General features: G+C 28.9%; 4 protein-coding genes across 5 annotated transcripts; all 4 read left to right on the top strand.

Moving 5' to 3' along the window:
- The first annotated feature begins 375 nt into the window (after nucleotides 1-375).
- Nucleotides 376-3,338, top strand: LOC122500939 (aminoacylase-1-like). The gene is made up of 6 exons (XM_043610114.1): nucleotides 376-501; nucleotides 803-890; nucleotides 976-1,145; nucleotides 1,322-1,825; nucleotides 1,899-2,189; nucleotides 2,264-3,338. Exons 1-6 carry the CDS (start codon nucleotides 439-441, stop codon nucleotides 2,405-2,407), a joined length of 1,260 nt encoding a protein of 419 aa, XP_043466049.1. The 5' UTR covers nucleotides 376-438; the 3' UTR covers nucleotides 2,408-3,338.
- On the top strand, nucleotides 3,013-4,664 carry LOC122500771. Its single transcript, XM_043609855.1, has 6 exons — nucleotides 3,013-3,306; nucleotides 3,375-3,640; nucleotides 3,798-3,956; nucleotides 4,029-4,284; nucleotides 4,353-4,421; nucleotides 4,569-4,664. The coding sequence occupies exons 1-6, from the start codon at nucleotides 3,013-3,015 to the stop codon at nucleotides 4,662-4,664; spliced, it is 1,140 nt and encodes a 379-aa protein (XP_043465790.1).
- Nucleotides 4,665-4,829: 165 nt separating this feature from the next.
- Nucleotides 4,830-7,154, top strand: LOC122500938 (putative gustatory receptor 28b). Its single transcript, XM_043610113.1, has 7 exons — nucleotides 4,830-5,655; nucleotides 5,769-6,034; nucleotides 6,113-6,295; nucleotides 6,363-6,615; nucleotides 6,759-6,827; nucleotides 6,891-6,980; nucleotides 7,059-7,154. Exons 1-7 carry the CDS (start codon nucleotides 5,326-5,328, stop codon nucleotides 7,140-7,142), a joined length of 1,275 nt encoding a protein of 424 aa, XP_043466048.1. The 5' UTR covers nucleotides 4,830-5,325; the 3' UTR covers nucleotides 7,143-7,154.
- Nucleotides 7,155-8,756: 1,602 nt separating this feature from the next.
- On the top strand, nucleotides 8,757-15,481 carry LOC122500937 (phospholipase A1 member A). 2 transcript variants are annotated; one of them, XM_043610111.1, is made up of 7 exons: nucleotides 8,757-9,307; nucleotides 11,355-11,475; nucleotides 13,235-13,383; nucleotides 13,494-13,748; nucleotides 14,345-14,536; nucleotides 14,889-15,070; nucleotides 15,181-15,481. In XM_043610111.1, the coding sequence occupies exons 1-7, from the start codon at nucleotides 9,247-9,249 to the stop codon at nucleotides 15,331-15,333; spliced, it is 1,113 nt and encodes a 370-aa protein (XP_043466046.1). In that variant the 5' UTR covers nucleotides 8,757-9,246; the 3' UTR covers nucleotides 15,334-15,481. The 2 variants fall into 2 exon arrangements, with proteins under 2 accessions (XP_043466046.1, XP_043466047.1); XM_043610112.1 differs by having other exon boundaries at nucleotides 8,775-9,307; nucleotides 14,902-15,070.
- Nucleotides 15,482-19,112: the final 3,631 nt, after the last annotated feature.

Raw genomic sequence — 19,112 nt, 5'->3', positions numbered from 1 at the left:
CACATCTTACTCCTGCTTAACTCACTTTTTAAGTGGATTTTTAATTAAAAAAACTGAACTCCCAGCTCCTGATGCGTAATTTTTGGAAATTGAGGATTAATTAAAAATAATAAAACAGTAAGAATTTATTTATAAAACAAAACAACTGCGTTTTTAAGAATAGAATAAAACTGTTTTTTAAAAATCTCAACTCTTGATATAAATCAAATCTAAATTTCGTATATTATTTATCGTAAAATTTTACAAGAATAAAAATATTTTTGAATATAGCATTAGGACGATTAATTTCAAATACTTATCAAGTATAACAGACCATACGAAATTTGTGAAAAATAATCTCACACTGTTTATCTCATTAAATTCCAGTCTGTCAGACTTTCATCGTTACAGTTCGATTCCTACAGTCGATGTTTCCCCTTTATAATAATTTTTCCAACAATGATAAACTTTATCAAGTGTCTCATTATTCTTGTGATTTGCGTTAAAATACGAAATGTTCAGGTTTGTTGAAATTTTTAATTGTCAAGTATCAAAACAACGTATAAAATTTAATATCATGAAATTTTCTTAAAGACTAACTAACTATTCAAAAATAGATACTGAAAGAATATATAGTAAATAAATATTATTAATTTATAAATATAGACTTTAATAACTAGATATTTACTGCAGTGAATGCATCTATTTTTATCACACGTGTTAAATGAAAGACAATAAAACATTAAATATAAATAAAGTAAAAGATTTTTATGATATTTGTACATTTTTATGAAAAAAAAAAAAATTTTTCAATGATGCACAGAGTACGGAATCTGAACTGAACGCGTTGGCTTTAAAAAATCTTAAAGAGTATCTTCAAATTCCGTCAGTACAACCTAATGTGAATTACGGTAAATATAAATAAAATACAGTCTTGTTAAATATTACATTTTATATTTAATTTTGAAAAATTAAATAATTATTTATTCGTCTCAGGTCCTTGTGTAAATTTTCTGAAAAAACAAGCCGACTCTTTAGATCTGCCTGTCAAAGTTGTGGAATTGCATCCTAAGAAACCAATTGTCATTATAACATGGGAAGGAACAGAACCAGAAAAACCCTCCATTTTATTGAATGGACATATGGATGTCGTGCCAGTATTTCCCGTAAGTTTCTAAAACTTATAGAAATTTAAATTTTATTTTCACTCAGACTTTCACTTTGACGTTGATTTTCATTTTTATTCCGACTTTTAAAGTAATAAAAATACCAAAATTTATTTTATTTATTTCTCTGCGACCCCGAACTTAATGTAAGTGAACATGAAAGAGCCACATTGCAGGAGGAGTGGACATATCCACCTTTCGGAGCGGAAATGGACGAGAAGGGAAATATTTATGCTCGTGGCTCGCAGGACATGAAAGGTCACAGCATCCAGCAAATTGAAGCGATTCGAAGATTGAAACTCAAAGGTATTCGTCTAAAAAGGACGATTCATCTCTCGTTTGTGCCGGACGAAGAGATTGGCGGTCTGACTGGTATGAAGACATTTATTTTCTCCACGGAATTCAAATCGTTGAATGTTGGCTTTGCAATGGATGAAGGCGATTTTTCCACTGAAAACAAATTCCTCGTGAGTTATGGGGAAAAATCTTGGTTTCAAATATGGATTAACTGCCAAGGTGATCCGGGCCACGGTTCCTCGCTTCTGAATAACACCGCGTCTGAAAAATTGAGATTCATCATCGATCGCTTCATGGATTTCAGAGCTTCCGAAAAGGCGAAATTGCAGGATCCGAATGTGAAAGCCGGAAATGTGACTTCAATTAATTTAACTATGATGAAAGTATGTAAATTTAAAAATAGTTTTTTATTCATTCTTTACATGTTCAGAATTCTTAAAAATATGTTTAAATTAGGGAGGCACTCAAATAAACGTGGTGGCTAATGAATTGTCGGTTGCTTTCGACATTCGACTTCCACCTCAAGTGAATCATGAAGAATTTGAAAATATGATCAACGATTGGTGCAAGGAGGCTGGGGATGGGGTGTACTACACTATTATAAATAAGGACCCACCTATCGAAAATACTAAAATTGACGACAGTAATATTTACTGGGTTGCTTTTAAGAACGCTACTGATCACTTGGGCATGGAAGTGGAACCTTTCATAATGACTGGAGTTACCGATGCTCGATTTTTACGACTTGTGAGTAAACAATACTTCTTTTATTGCTAAATTTAATTTGTCTAGTTCAGATATTTAATTTTATATGATCTTAGGTTGGAATTCCAGCCCTTGGATTTGTTACAATACACAATACTCCCCATCTTGCCCATGCGAGTAACGAATATTTAAATAAAGATATTTTTCTACAAGGAATAGATATTTTTATGAAAATCATTCCTGCTGTAGCATCTGCATGAAAGCATGAAGATGACATTGGATTTTATAAATACAGTCATTCGGACAAGTGGTTTTTTAATATAAAAATTATTCCAACGTTTCGAAATCAATACGATTTCCTCTTCAGGAAATTCTAAATTTTATTACGTGAACGTAATAGAGGCGTATGAATTACTAAATAATAAAAATCAATGAAAAAAAGGATAAAAATTGTGAATAAATTACAAGCTCATTATTACTACCCAATGTATGTGAAATAATTACTTTTTTGCACTTGTAGTAGTAAATTTTCAATTTGACCTAAATTATATCAGAAAAAAATATTTCAAATAGGATGTCATATTTATAAATTATAATAAAAATTGTAACATCGAGAAATATTTTTTTTTTATTAAACAATAATTAAAATCCTATCTGATTGTTTTCATAAGAATGTAGTTGAAATAACAACTCACGCACATTAAATATTGACTTGACCATACTTTATAAATTTTTAATGAACCTAATCTTGATATTATTATCACGTAAACAACGACGCGAATGATGGAAGATAATATTATACTCACTATTCTGCATAATTTCGAACAAAAGAAGTGTGTAAACAGAAAGAGTCAATCAAAGAAAAATGAAGTTGTATTTCGAAAAAATAAAGCGAGCAATAATGCCAATTTTAATCGTAAATTGGTTAATAGGTTTAGGGCCAGTTCAATATCCGATTGGTAATTCTCGAGGACAATTTAGTTTCATTTTTGTCCTCTTAATTGCTTCTTGTTATTTATTTGTCAGTTATACGGAACTTTTAGGCTCATGTAGCGATACAAATGTACATAGTTTTGACTATCTTGTCTTCTCAGTGAATAGATATTTAAACACTTTTACGGCTATTACTTCATTGATTATTGGATGGTTGAATCGAAAAGTGCGTTTTCTAATAAATGTTTTCGCCTCATATTGACTTTCTTAATTTAACGAATTTAATTTTTAAAGAAACTACAACTCATATGGGAAAGAATAACACTAATTGATGAAACTTTCAAATTGTTTGGGCTAAAGAGAAATTATTACAGTATTTTCGTAGAAAGTTTACTGGCATCGATATTATGGGCATTTGGTTTTTTAACAATGTACACCATGGACATACTTGGACATTTGGATGATTGGACCCTACATCGAAGTTTATATTGTGTTTTTCGCTTTCATTGGGCAATTCACACGAATACAGTTGTTGATATTTCTTTTGCAGTAGCTCTCAGGTTAGAATTATTTTTTGTTTATAAATCTTTATTGTTATTAAAAGTTTGCATTGCATGTTTGCCTGCCTTAATATTACTGCAATTTGCTAGTAAAATTACTACTAAATTACTTTAGTAAAATTTACTAAAAATAATTTATTGTGTTTAATTATTTCAGTTGTTTAAATGATAAGTTAAGAAAAATAAACAACATTCTACAAATCGATGCTGATTTAACTAAACTTCAATTGCCTAATACAATTAAGAGGACAAACAAAATTTCATCAGTTTTAAACAAGGATAATTTAAGTAAAAAAAACTTGATAGAGATATTGAAGTAAGTAGTAAAAAAGTTAATATTACCAGAAAAAATAGAATACAATTTTAAAAATATTATCCAATTTTTTAGACATCTGCACTTAGAAGTTTGCGAGATGACTAGAGAAATAAGTGAAATTTATCAAGTTCACATTGCACTAGAAATGATAACAAATTTCTCATCTCTAACTGCAGTTCTTTATTATTTTTTAAATTCAATGTCTGAATTAGAGAACTTTCTCGTCTCAGACAAGAAAATAGCAATTATTGGCTTAATAGGATGGAGCCTAATTTTTTTCAGCAGATTTTTATACATAAACGTTGTTGCCGAAAAAATTTATTCCGAGGTAAAATCCTGCGATATCCTTTGATCGATTCAGTATATTTAATTATTTTTTATGTTCTTTAATTAAAGGCCATCAAAACTGGATACGTTGTTCTCAACTTGAAATCAGAAAATGAGAATGAGACGTTAGAAAATGAGGTAATATTTAATTTTTAAATGTAGAAAAGAACTATAATTTTCTTGAATTTTAATAAAATAAAAAGTAATTTTCATAAAGAAAAAGAATTTTCTTTTTAAATTAGAAAAATTATTTACACAGATCTATATTTTTTATTCAATAAACAGATAGAACAGTTTACTCTGCAATTGACTCAACAACCTTTGTGTATTTCCATGTATGGATTAAATGATTTAGGACATGATTTTATTAAAAATGTATGAAAGAGTATTTTTATAATTTCATTAATTCTGATCAATAATAACTTTTTACTTTGCTTAATTATATTAATATTATTTCAGTTCTTAGCACAAGTATTGGTCTATTTAGCTGTATTAATAGAAATGCGAGAAAGAAATTAAATTTTCAATAACTTTGATAAATTTGTATATTAGTAAAATTGGCATCTAACAAAAAAGAAAAAATTCAATATTTTTGGAAGCCATAACCATTATTTAATAGATGTTTAAATTCATTTGTTTGTCCTAACAGCTTAAAGAAAAAAGAAAAAACAGATTAGTTCCAGGTACTGTTTGAAAACAAGTCAGTATTTTGGAAATGAAAAAGGAAATAATAAATACTCTGCTACTCTTGTATATCAGAGAAACTGAGGTGGTAATGTTTTGGAAATACCTAAAAAAACATTCAATACGGAACAGAAAACGATTAATTAATTAAAAATTCAAAGTAAAATGGATAATTTATTAGTGTTGTTTGTTCGTATGTCATTAGTCTTTCTTTAATTATTAAAATTAAAGTCAACTGCATTGTGTTTGATATGTCATTAGAAAATAGATTTTCAACAATTGAGAACCAGAGCATAATACAATAACCAAAGTGGAAGATTTATTAAAGTGAATAGAGTAATTGAAATCTTCGAAAGGAATGCCGAGTAATAAATTCTCGCTATATTTTTACAAAATATTCAAATGGGAACCGTCGAATATTCACGACTCAATTGTGCCGGTGCTAATTTTGAACTGGATTACAGGATTAAATATGTTTGAGTATCCATTATCAAAAGCGAGACCATTTTTTACCTTTTTTTATGTTCTGCTGCTCAATTTGTCCTATTGGATTGTTGTCTTGAATGTCAGAAGTATGCAAAATCATGATGAAGTAAGACAAATAGGTAGAAATATTTTCATATTAATTGTTTACATCAATTCATGTGTCGCGACCATTTCGATTGTGTTCGGCTGGATCAACTACAAGGTTTGTAATCTTATTTCCCAGTGAAGAAAGAAACTTATTTCTTATTATTAACATCTAAGGTTACAGCAGCATTAACAATTCAATCAAAATATAATTTTATAATTTTTTTCAAGGCATTTAAAGCTAATCTTCAAAAATTAGAATCACTAGACGGAGCTTTAGAAAATGTGGGCATTCCGCATAAATATCGAAGAATCTTTATTAGTTCGATGAAAAAACTATTTATATGGCTTCTCATGGCTGTTAGTCTGATTTACAGTGATTTAAATCTTTTCTTGACAATGTACGATATGTCATCGAGTCTTAATCTTTTATACTTGTTTCATTTTCCACTTCAACTGAATTCTGTGGTTGACTTCACCTTCACTGCACTTGTAACGTAAGAATTTCATATATTAAGTTAAATTCTTCAATTGTAATCAAATTCTGATATTGTCTACTTCTATTAAATAAATAGCTGCGTTGAAAGAAGATTTGCCAGTATTAATTCACTCTTAGAGAAACAATTGCCAGTTTACAATGAAATAGAAGCAGCAAAAGAATTATTTCCAAAACACAATCAAGTTCATATTATAATGGCTACAAAAGAATCAAATTTTACCAATAATTCAGAGCAACTAACAATGTTGATTTTAGTTAGGTAAGATGATAAAAATCAACATTTATGCTTAAGATATGAGTTCTAATACATTTTGCCAAAATTGTAGATATCTTCATATGGAATTGTCGAAAGTAGCCTGGGAGCTGAACAGAATTTATGAAAAGCAACTAATGATGAGAATGGGATCACACTTTATGATAATAACAGGTCTTTTGTACAATCTATTCACTCTGATCTTCTTTGTTAAGGAGACGTTTAACGATACACTTAGAATCATAATCAGTAATGCAATATGGTTCGGAGTATATTGCTATCGATTTCTGAAACTCAATTCCACTTGTGCTAGAGTCAGTTCCGAGGTATATAAAGTTTTATTCAAATTTTATTTTATTGAAAAATTTTAAAATAGAATTTAATTTTTGTGCTATAGCAAACAATGTGTTTGCTATAGATATTTTTATTCCGTGAATTTTAGAGAATAATTTACTTTATGAATATCTAGGCGCGCAGAACAAGGAATATTCTCTTTGAACTCAAGAACACAACCAGTGATAAAGTGATTATTGAAGAGGTACGAAAATTGTGCTTATGGCGTTTATTAATATTCATAATATATTTATAATTTGTTTATTAGATTGAAGAGTTTGCTCTACAATTGACACAACGTCCTTTGGCATTCAGTGCAGGCGGTTTATCCACTCTTGATTATTCTTTTGTGAGAGCAGTAAGCAATTCAAATTTTACAATTTATCAAATTCTATAACTACATTTCGTTAAAATGATGTTAAAAATAATTTTTCAGTTCATAGGTTCCGTGACGACATATCTTGTTTTACTCATTCAATTCAGTCCGGAAATGCGAAAATGCAACAGAGCCAAAAATTAAATACATAACAATTTTTTTTTAATTTATTAAAATTTTTAAATTCGAAACTGCATTTATCTTATATATTATATATTATTATTATTTTAAATTTAGTATAATTAACGATTTTTCTTGTAGTAAGTAAAAAATGACAAAAAACTTGTATTTTGACACTGTCTTATAATAAATTCTTATTGCAAATCTTAATGAAAAAAATAATGTTTATAAACAACAACAGTTATTATTTTACCATAATTTGAAATATAAGTAAGTTTATAATTAGAACTTGGGTCAGGACTTGTTCCGGTGAATGGCAGGATTTCATAATGCATCAACTTATATGCCTAATACGAAGGTATGTCATTATTATGCGAAAAGTTGTATAATTTTCAGAAACACAGATCCAGATGATTTACTTCACTTTTCATACGTTCTTCTGATTAACCAATCAAGGCTGATTTTAAAATTGTAAGTTTCTTTTACCGCTAATGCAGAGTTTCGGCGGATCTATTAATTTTAGCAAACAAACTTTTGGTTCCTCAAAAAATGCGTTAAATAAATAATTGGGCACCTTGTTCCAACTACTTGAATAGCAATAATTGTAAGTTCTCAATTTAAATTAATTAAATTTAAATTGAGAATTACTTTTTTATTTATATACAGTATAGAGACATTTTTTTTTTTTGTATAGGCGTGTACATAGTTAGCTTATATAAAGATTATTCTTTTGTTACCATATGCGTTGAATAAAAAAATTACATCAGGACAATAACTGTCAATTTGAATCTCAGTTTCGACGCAAACCAAAAGAGATTATTATTAAATTTTCCACAATGAGAAAATTTATTTTTGTCATTAGAATACCGCCAGATTTATAATTAGTTTGTATCACTGTCATTACCAATTATACAATGCTTTGGATATATGTTCAGTTTTATTCTCAGAAATTTAATAATTCACCTTACTTTCTCTACGTTTCCTGCTCATATTAGTTAAATATTCATTTCTGATGACAATTTAATGAGGGCCAAAATTATTTAATGTGCAAATTAATTGTCAAGAAATAGAAAGTAAGACTGATTCTTTAAATTTATTATTAATTAATTGAATTCGTAATCATTGCAACTAATGATGAAAATATTTTTTTTCATTTATTGTGTAAGGATTATATTGCATAAAATACAGATATCGAGGATGATTCGATTTAATGAATTCTTGACATCCTTGAGCTTTAGAATCATTTATATCAGAAAAAGAAACATAAATGTGCAAGAATATTGATGTTTCGTATTTATTCAATTTCGTGTCTTTGATTTCATTAACCTTGTGTGATTATTGTTAGGACATATTATTAAAAAATCAGTGACAAAAATTCAAAATTGGTTACTTATTTTTTTTGGTCAAATTATGCGTGCCTGGCATTGAAGGTCCTGTATTTGCATATAAAATTACTTCCCGTTGCTAATAAATACTTTTACTTGAAAGTAGGTGAGGAACTACAATCAGGTTTTGTATATCTGAAATAAAAAATATCCTTTCATCACTTTCTTTGTTTTAATTTCTTTATTCGGAAAAAATACCCGAATAAAAACTCCGAACATTTTTCGCCATAAAAATTACTTTGCAGAGGGAAAAAAGAAAAACGTCATTATTGAGACAAATATTAGCGCCTGGAGCGCTGAGGAAGAATACAACTTCCGGAAAGGAGATGTATAAGTGAATTCGGAAACAAACTTTTACGTCTCCCCTCTCAGATGTGATTCCCCCTTTTTTCTCTCCTCTTTCTCTCTCATAACGCATTGCTTGCACGCTCGTCAGCCTGTCGCACATACACCTTTGCGTCATTAACATGCGCGCGAAGGAAGAACTGATGCCCGAAGATATTGTGGACGCGTGCCATCATTAAAAAAAAGAGAATCCATTAGGTCAACGGTCATGGACACAGTGCACCCCCTGCAGTCGTGATCAGATACAAGTGAACACACGAGCGCGAGACTTTCTAAATTCCCTAGTATTCCGATGACTCTAAATCCTTGTAATCAAGCACGCATCGCGAATCACTTTTACTGATTTTTCATCCGGCAACGCGTCCGATGTTATATCATAAACCACGCGAGCGCGGGAGATGGCGGTCAGTGTCGTCGGATATTTTCTTCTTGTTCTCGTCGTCTTCTTTCTTCAGCAACGTAAGTAACTCGTTTTCCCTATTCTTTCTTCACTTAACGGTCACTTTCAATTTCCCGCGCGCGGCAAGTTTGAATTTTTCCCCTAATTTTCTCTATTTAAATTAAGAATACTTAACAACAATAATTTTAAGAATTATAAGTGTTACAAATACGTATTTATTTTAACAATAGTAAGCATCTCACATATAATAATAATAAGAATAATAATAAAACATTAACTGAAATTAGTAACAATTTTTATTAATTCAAATTCAGAGATTGTAATACTATTAAATAAATTATCATTTAATTATCAACAATAAAAAGCATAATATATTCCAATTATTATTATTGTGATAAATAATTTAAATTATGAATTTTTTAATAAAGTTTTGCAAAAATTTCAAAAAAGGTTTAAGATTTTATCCAGCTATATGTAAATATTTTGATAAAAAAAAGAACAGGTTTTTACTGGATTAAGAATGATATTTTATTTTTAACAATTAATAAACCATCAGACATTTCGACATCAACGTTAATGAAACATAAGATTGCGAATTCTAACCTCAAAATTGTTGAAAATAAATAAAAGTCAAATTAAGTAGTTATCATAAATTACAATTTTTTAAAAATTTGAAAAATAAAACATGTTTAATTTTTTATAATTTATATGACTAACAATTTAGTGTTTCAAACACATGTAAAAGTTTTAGACTCTGTGCAAAAATACAAACTTAAGCCACATTCATTAGACCGTAATTTTTAAGTTAAATCTGCTTTACAGGTTAGGAATCTCACAAAAGAGCACGTAATATTTTTAAAAATTTTGACTAGTTAAAAAATTCAAGTGAATTAAATTTACCGAAAAATATAGAAAACAATATTCAAATTTTGCCGCTGGAAAAATGTCATATTTTTCATATCTTTCATTCTGGGATTCCACGATATTTTTCAGTTCGTTAAAATCATTTATTAAAGTTAAAATAAATAGAAGAAGGATTAAATTTATAAAAAGCGTCTTCCTTCAAACTCATATGAAAATAAATAAAAATAAAAAATAAAATCCCGTTAAAATCGAGTTAATTACCTCCCTGTTTTTTTCGTTCAAGTTAACTTTTCAACGTACTGATGAAATCGGTGATTTGTTGCCTATTCACGCGATCACTTTCGATGCTATGAACGTACGAATGTGACTTGGAAGAGTGTGTGGCCTCTATCAGCTCTGGATAAGTCTTTTTTTTGATATAGAGAGTTCCTTTCTTGAACACCAGACAAGTCTCAATTACGAAAGTAGATATTTCGAATTATCCAACGGGAAAAGTAGTAATTCTCCAAGAAAGCGAAAGGAATGAATTTTTCTACGAATTTTCGAAAATCAACTTTCGTCATTTTTATTCTTATTTTGAATTGAGTCACAATTTTTGATTTATTATTTTAATAATATAATAATAAATATTGTTTTATTAGAAAGTCAATTCCCGCTAAAAATTATAAAACTGAATTAAAAATATTTCTGATTATTAAATTTGAAACTTTCCGTTAAAAAATAAAAATATTCAAAATTGCATAACTAGAGATCGATGCCATTAACCTTTAGTATTCTTTTCTTGAACGCTCCAGCGCTCGTCCTCGATTTCGAAATTACTGCAGAGGATAAAGATTTAAAAAATCATTTCAATTTTGAAAAAAAGAAATCGAAAAGAAGGTGGCGCTAACAGTTTATTTAATAATTGATTAGGAGCGTCCTTCAAAATGTTATACTGAATCTAATGTTGCTTAACTTCCGCGATTATCACTAGGTAAACAAATTGATTTCAATTTGTTGAATGAAGAGTTTTTGTACTCCTTAAAAAAGTGAATATAAAAAGCTGTCAACCTTTACCTCTATTTTCTCACTTCTCGTTACGCTCCAATTAAATTTTCCAATTGTTAAGTAATAACATCAAGTCGGTCAAGCGCAAATGATAAATAGTTTTCAAAAAAATAGATTGAAGATTAATTATTTCTATTTTAAACAAAACTTATTATTAAGTGAGTTAATCGATTTAAAAAAAAAATTTTTTTATAGACGGTGTGACAGCGCAAAATCAACAAAATAAAACTTTAAAGGATCTATTCAACAGTACCTCTTGTGCGCAACCTCCTTACAAGTGTCCTCATCCACAAATCGAATTTTATTTATATACCAGGTAAGAGTGCTTCTCTACTAATTGGTAACTAAAGTCAATTGTGACAATTATTTATTTTTTATAAAATTTCCAGTTATAAATACAAACTTTTTTTAATAAAACAAACAAAGAACTTTAATATACATAAAAAAATAAAACTTTAATATTAATAGTTCTCATTAATATTTTTTACAAGAAATTCAATGCATTGTTTTTTGAAAAATTTTACATGCACAGAATGTATTAACTAGTTTAGTCAGTTAATTAGTTGACTGTCGAAAATTGACTGAAAACTTGGTATAAACTATACATGCCCTTGATTTCAATTAAATAATATGTTTTCTTTATTTAATTTTTATTACAAAGAGGGAAGAGAAATGGAAAAACAATTGTTGTAAGAATAAAGAGAGTGAAAGTCTTCCTTGAAGAGCGAAATTTATAAATAGTAATTATTTGAGATGCATTTTCTAACTGAAAATGAGAGTTTCACTATTTCATTAACGAAACTGAAATCTTATGGCTGTTGTAGATGGATAAATAAATAAAAAAATCATTAAATAAATAAATACATATATACATGTATATAAATGTATATGTATACGTATTGAGAGTAACCCGGCGAGATTTCAAGATCATGATCAGTTCATCTTGGACCGAAAGTGTCCTCAATTCAACTCCTTTCACTGATATCTAACAAGTAGATATATGCAACTACTTGCATAAATATCCCTACCTTATACTATACGAAACCTCAAAATTTCTTGACATTTATTTATCTTCAAAAATAATTTTTTTATATAATTCAATCTTTTAAATATTTACAAGCAATATTTCAGAAACCTTATTAAAATTCATTTTTATTAAAAAAATTGTTTAATTTCACTTTTGTGTACATATTTTTTATTTGCATTCAAAAAAGGACACGTACATAAAAAAATGTATTTGATTAAAAAAAGCTATATATTTAGTTGTTAAATAGGTAAGTAATCAAGCAAATAGAAATCATTTAAATCATGCAAAATTAGTTCAAAATTCAATTCCTTGAATTAAAATCTCAATAAATTATTATAACTTTTAAATTTCTTCTTGGTAATGATACAAATTTTTAACCCACTTCATTTTTTCTAAGATACATTCATAAAAAAATAATTTGCTGACAACATTATTAAAATTAATTCCAAACAGGTTCGTTATGTTTTTCTTGTAATTTCCAAGTGATAGTGCACATATGTACTAAATTTCAGTGCCCTAGGTCAGAAATTGAATAAATTACGTATAAAATTCACTTTCAAGAGTTTTTTTTTAAATTATCCCATACAAATATGCACTGATAACAATATAATATTCAATGCAGTTCGGATTTATAAAATTGTTATTTTACATAAATTATTTTTACTTCTCTAAAAATTACCGTTTATTTAATAATTAATTAATTTTTGAAAATTATTGCATTCGGTTAATCAAGCAGGTCCTGTTTACACACAGGTCTCGTTTCATTGACACCATTGCATCATAAATAGTGATTGAAAAGCTATATAAAAACTTGTATGGAAATACTAAAATGTCAATTTATCAGGATAGTGATTATTTGGACATTTCCAATCAAGTATTTTATGTCCATGCAAAAAAACGCATATTTGGATAATTGTAAAAAAATTTTGTTTAATTATAATTTTTTTTTAAAATTTTATAATTATTATTTATATTTATAATTATAAATAGTAATAATTATAATTTTTATTTTGTTTTGTTAATATAATAAAAATTATTGTTCCACCAGAAAAACTCAAAAAGATCCAGAAATTTTGGACGTTCGAAAGTACAGATCATTGCAGCGCTCTCATTTCAATCCAAAGCATTCAACAAAAATAATTATCCACGGATTTGGAGGTGGAAGAAATCTAGCACCAAGCACAGATCTAAGAGACGGTGATAATCTCACTCTATAATTATAATTTAATGAAGTATTCTAAAACCAATGATTAAATCTTAAGTAAACAGTAATTAATTGATTTATTAATGAAATACGAACATTACAGCTTTCTTTACGCGAGGCAATTATAACGTTATTATTGTCGATTACGGTTCTTTGGTACGGGAGCCATGCCTTTCGCAAATACGATGGGGACCGGATTTCTGTTCACGATGTGTTGCTCAGTTGGTAAAGTACCTGAGGGATCATCCACGGGGTATACGTGTCGAGGATATTCACATACTTGGGTACAGCGTGGGAGCTCACATCGCTGGCCTGGTAGCAAACTATTTGCCAGATGACAAATTGGGAAGGATCACGGGTAATAATTTATAACTTAGTTGAAAATAATTAAATGTTTTGTTAATAATCTGCTAGGTCTCGTCGAGGCGAGTTCTATGAGTACCCACATCCCCCATTTTTATTAAACGAAAATATCGTCTGCAGACGCCGGAAAAGCAACTGCAGGAAACTGCAGACCAAAGAGTTGATAAAATATCGCAAAATTTTATTATTAATATCTAAATACCATTGACTCAACCATTAACTAACTTATTAAGTAAATAAGTGTCATCTGCAGGATAATTGATAGCAACTGCAGATTCTTGCACAATAATTTTTAATCGAGGAAATATTGAATATTAAATTTAAAAATATTTCAACAGTTTTGACAATAAACTAGTATTTGTATTATCCCAAAGTACTGCAGATTCCGTGAAATATCATTTGGCAACTGCAGCAGACTAATATTTCAACTTCGAGATATATGGACTAGACCTAATTGAAATATGTACTGTGACGGCTCATTTTACTCGTTTCGTTGAGCTCTGCATAGATTTCAATGTTAAAAAAGAATTTAAAAAAAATTTTGAATTTAAATTCGTTAAAAATTTTTGAAAACTTGATAAACTCTTACAGGCTTGGATCCTACAATATTTTTCTACATGAATGGGAACAGGTCGATGGATTTAGACGAGACCGATGCTCATTTTGTAGATGTGATCCACACGGGAGCAGGAATCCTGGGACAGTGGGGTCCGAATGGCCACGCGGATTTCTATGTGAACGGTGGATCGAGTCAGCCCGGATGCGCTACGACCTCTCTACTTCGTAAGACACATCTCTTTCTTAATTTTATCAACTCTTCTTTAAAAAATACATATTTACACTATAAAATTTTCATTCAAAAATTTATCTAATACTTTCAATAATAAATAAAATGTGATATTTAAAATCAGGGTTGTTACAGGTCAGAAAATTCAGGGAAAAATCAAATTTTTGTGGCAACCCTGAAAATCTTAAAATATTTTTAAAAATTAATCTATTCACTGAAGATATTTTTAAAAAACTCTAAATTCTGAATAATACAAAAATTTGAGCGAATCAAATTTGTTTGCCTTAAAAATTTAATAATTTCGAAAATGTTTGGAAAGGTGATGAAAAAAGGGTTTTTTAAATATTGTATTTTGCGTAAGAAACTCTGTCCTGCGACCACACCAAAGTCACTCCCTACTACATCGAATCCATCACGACGAAGGTAGGATTCTGGGCAGCACCATGCGGAAACCTCTTCTCCTACCTGATCGGATGGTGCAGCCCAAAAGACGAGGAGCTCGTCCCGATGGGAGAAGATACCCCACATTCGTAAGTCAACTATATTGTTCCTATGACTTTTTACTTTCGTTTGTTCTCAATTTCATTGTTGCTAATTGTCAACCTCTTTTAAAATGTAAACTCCTTTCACTAAATTACAGAGCAAGAGGAATCTTCTATCTGTCAACAAACGCACACAAACCGTACGCCCGAGGACATCCCGGAAAAAGGCTGCAACCGACAAGTCGGAAGCGATCGTCCTACCGCCAGTATTAAGCCTACTAAAGCAGTTAATCAACATAATTATAGAATAGCTTTAATTTACTGTTAGCGTTACACGTAGACTTGTAAAGTTAGAAACTTAATATTAACACATTATTTCATGTGCCTATTCTTTATTACATACTTTACAAAAATTCATTCGTGTCATTATTCAGAATAAAAATATTTTTTATTACGTAACTTTTTGATTCCGTTCTAATTTCGTTCATTTTTACTTTCGCTTCTCTTATATTAATATTATTATTAATCCCATCATCGACATAAATTTAAACATTTCGCTATCGTTTCTGTTTGTATTTTCCTCTATACAATTGAACAATTGAATTGTTCTTTCTTCACTGCGTGAAGAAAACTCTATCCTTTTTAAGTTCCGCTATAAAATTTAAAACTCAATTTGATTTGTTTTGTCGTCATATAGGAGATCGACATTTAAAAATTTGATGTTTGTTTTCTTAATAATTGATCATAAATTATTTAAAATCAACCATAACTTGTGTTTGAACTGAATATATTATTATTTCTTGAAATGAACCAAAAATATGTTTCAATTAAACTTAAATATGTTTGACTGTATATCAAATATATTTTTAAGGGTCGGTTCCGCCAACACAGATTAAAAGTTAATCAATTATTAAATCCTACACTAACAGCAATCATGAGCGGTTAAACTGAATTTAATCATTGATGAACTTTAAATCGGACTTGGTGAAACTGTCCCTGAATTTCATTCAAAGAAAATTTGTTACAGTCAAATAAATTTTCTTATTAAAAGACGATTTCAATATGTTTCACAATATTTTTGTCTTATAATTTAAAATTTCTGCATGGAACTGCGAATGAAGGTCGAATTACTCTTCAAAACTTTTTAGTTTCTAATCTTTTAAGAATATAAGGGCACATACCTTATTCTTTAAAATTTCTAGTTTCCTTCTGAAAGTCAATTTCAATCTGCTTCGACACTTTTCTCCTGTAAACTAAGAAAGTTTCTTCTTGCACGAATGCATATCTATATTAGGGGAATTTCCTCCCTTTTTTGGGGTTTTATGACTTGATTCGACGGTTTTAAAACTCATAATTTCGTATTTTATAAGTAAAAGTTAAATTCTATTTAAGTGGAAGCTTAAAGAATTTAATTTTCAATATCAAAAACAATTAACAATAATAGAATAAACAATAACAATTAGCAGTACGAAATTATGACATTTGACTAATTTGTTTTAATTGTATGTTTATAGATTCGCGTTAGAGTTATATTTACAAAATACTGAAATTGTTAGGGAAATGACGGATGGTTAATGTTAAATTTAATTTTATGACTTCCCAATGGGAAATGCCAGTGTAGTGCCGATGTTCACCACTGGCTTAGTACTCAGACGATTGTTCGGCGTAGTCTAGCCGAGCCTCGACAATTAGTGCTGGCGCAGTACAGAATTTTTGTTTCGCCAAAGCTTGGACAAGCCACGGCGGCAAGTGCTAGCTGAGTATAGAAAAATTGTTCACAACGCTCTTTGCCAACATTGCTTTTTTGACATAAACTTGAAAAAAATTATAAAAAAAGTTTATAAATGTTTATAAATATAAATTTATTGAAAAAAATTAATATTTTACTTTTCAGTTGTTCATTTTTTATTCTTATTAAATTTAATAATAACAATTTAACACAATTCTCTAATTTTGTAAATAATAAATTATTTAAACAAATTAAAATTATAAACAAAATTTAAACTTTAATCTCAATAATAATTTGGTTCCTATTAAAATACTATTATACTTCTTCCTATGAATAAAAAATTATTAAAAAATTACCACGTAATCTAAGAATTACGTAAAATGTTAAATGCAATAAGTAAAGAAATTTAATTTAATTATTAAAAATTTAGTTCAATTTATTTTATTTCAATTTATTATTTCTAACGTATCCCTATTTTTTTCTCATCTTTGACTCAATAATTGCATGTCTGAATGATACTGAGATATTAATACTTTACTGTACACATGTGTCGTTAGCATAGTGGTTAGAGCGTTAGTCTGTTAGTCCGTAGGTCATAGGTTCGATTCCCCTCGTCAGCAATTTTGTTTATTTTCATAGGTTTGCGATATTTCTAGATTCCAATCGTTAGGTACTAAAATATGAAAATCTAATGCACACTTACTGTAATTGTTTATTATTTAATTTTTAAATGTTATAAACAATTTTTTTCTACTTCATTTACTATATCCATTGTTAGTCTCCATCTTTAATACAATTTCTTTAAGAAGAGAAATATTTTATGAATAATAACTATTTATTAATATTATTTACCATTTTGTTGTTAAATTATTTATAATTATGAATTTACGACTAATTAATAGCAATACGGCATTTATTGCGGCAATATTCTCAGCCAGCACTGGTCCAGTGCTGCGCCAGCGCTGTCTGGCAGCACTGACAGACAGTACTTCGGCAGCGCCAGACGGCGTTATCATCCCAGTGCCATGCCAGTGCTGGCTCTCAGCCTTGCCGCCAGTGCTGCCAGTGCTGGCGCAGTACTACGCCAGTTGTAAATTTCCCATTGGGTTACTGTGACTGCTGGAGAATAATTTCATGTCACGTTCAGTACTTTACTTTGTTTACTTGTCAGAAAATTTGAGGTTAACAATTCGCTCCTGCGATCTCAACATCGATTATAGCGCGTTAGTTTAGATCGAAGACCACTTTGCCAAAAATAAAATTATTTGGACTTGGATGCGAGCGCATCGTGTTAACTTTTAGCTTTTAAAACTAATTAATACTCATTAATAATTATTAGTTAATTTATTATTAAATTAAGAGTAATTAATAATTAAATTAACAATAATTAATTAACTAATAAGTACTAATTAGTATCAGTTAATTTTAAAAGATAAACGTCAACACGTTGCGCGCGCATCCAAGTCTCTTCTATACTCTTTGTCTGATCGGTCTGAGTGTCTGACCGGTGTGTTTGCAAGTTTGTACCTACTTAGATTCCACTGTCAAATGTCAACATAATTTGTTTTAAGTGTAAATATTATATTTTATATATTTTCTACAAGAAGAGTCGACGCTTAATCAAAAGGATACAAGTAAGTGTACGATAAGAAGAGGTTATAATTGAAAGAAATTCCAATGTTCACAAACATAACCTCCACAAATTATTATTTGATCATTTTATTATATTGTTTCCTTTTTTATTTTATTAGTTTCGTCAAATAGTGGTCCAGCAACTAAGAATCCAGTCGCACGTGAGTAACTTTCTTTAATTTTATTTTTAATATAAATTTTGGTTTAACTGTTTAAGTTAATTATCAAATAGAAAAATCGTTCAGTCTCAATTTATTTCAATTAAACAAAAATTATTTGATTCAAGTAAATATTTATTTAATAAAGACAAGTAATCTTATTCGAATTAAATAAATTCTTTTTCCAAAAGAAAAGTGCAATGTGCTGTTGAAAATAAATAAGTATTTCAAGTTAAATAAAAAATTTTTGCTCCTTTGAATTTTAGTTCTCCCTGGCGAAAATTGTAAAAGTTATTGATACTTGTTTCAAGAAATAAAAGTTTTTAAATAAATCCATCTTTCTTGCAATCATGATTTTCTGCTTTCGGTTCTGAATCTCAGTCCATAGAAGGAAGGTGCATTTACAATTAGGATGAGCATAAAGTTTCCTACAACGATAGTCAATAAACGTATTTTAATTGCATGTTTGTAGTAAATGTTTGCAACGCAACACTAATAAAGTTTCATACTATTCCTGTTTTTATGTTAACAACAATATTTATTACATAATAATTATACGATATAATAATAG

The sequence above is a fragment of the Leptopilina heterotoma genome, unplaced genomic scaffold, assembly GCF_015476425.1.
Source record: "Leptopilina heterotoma isolate Lh14 unplaced genomic scaffold, ASM1547642v1 Lhet_191, whole genome shotgun sequence".
NCBI lineage: Eukaryota > Metazoa > Arthropoda > Insecta > Hymenoptera > Figitidae > Leptopilina > Leptopilina heterotoma.
This window is presented reverse-complemented; position numbering and strand designations above follow the sequence as displayed.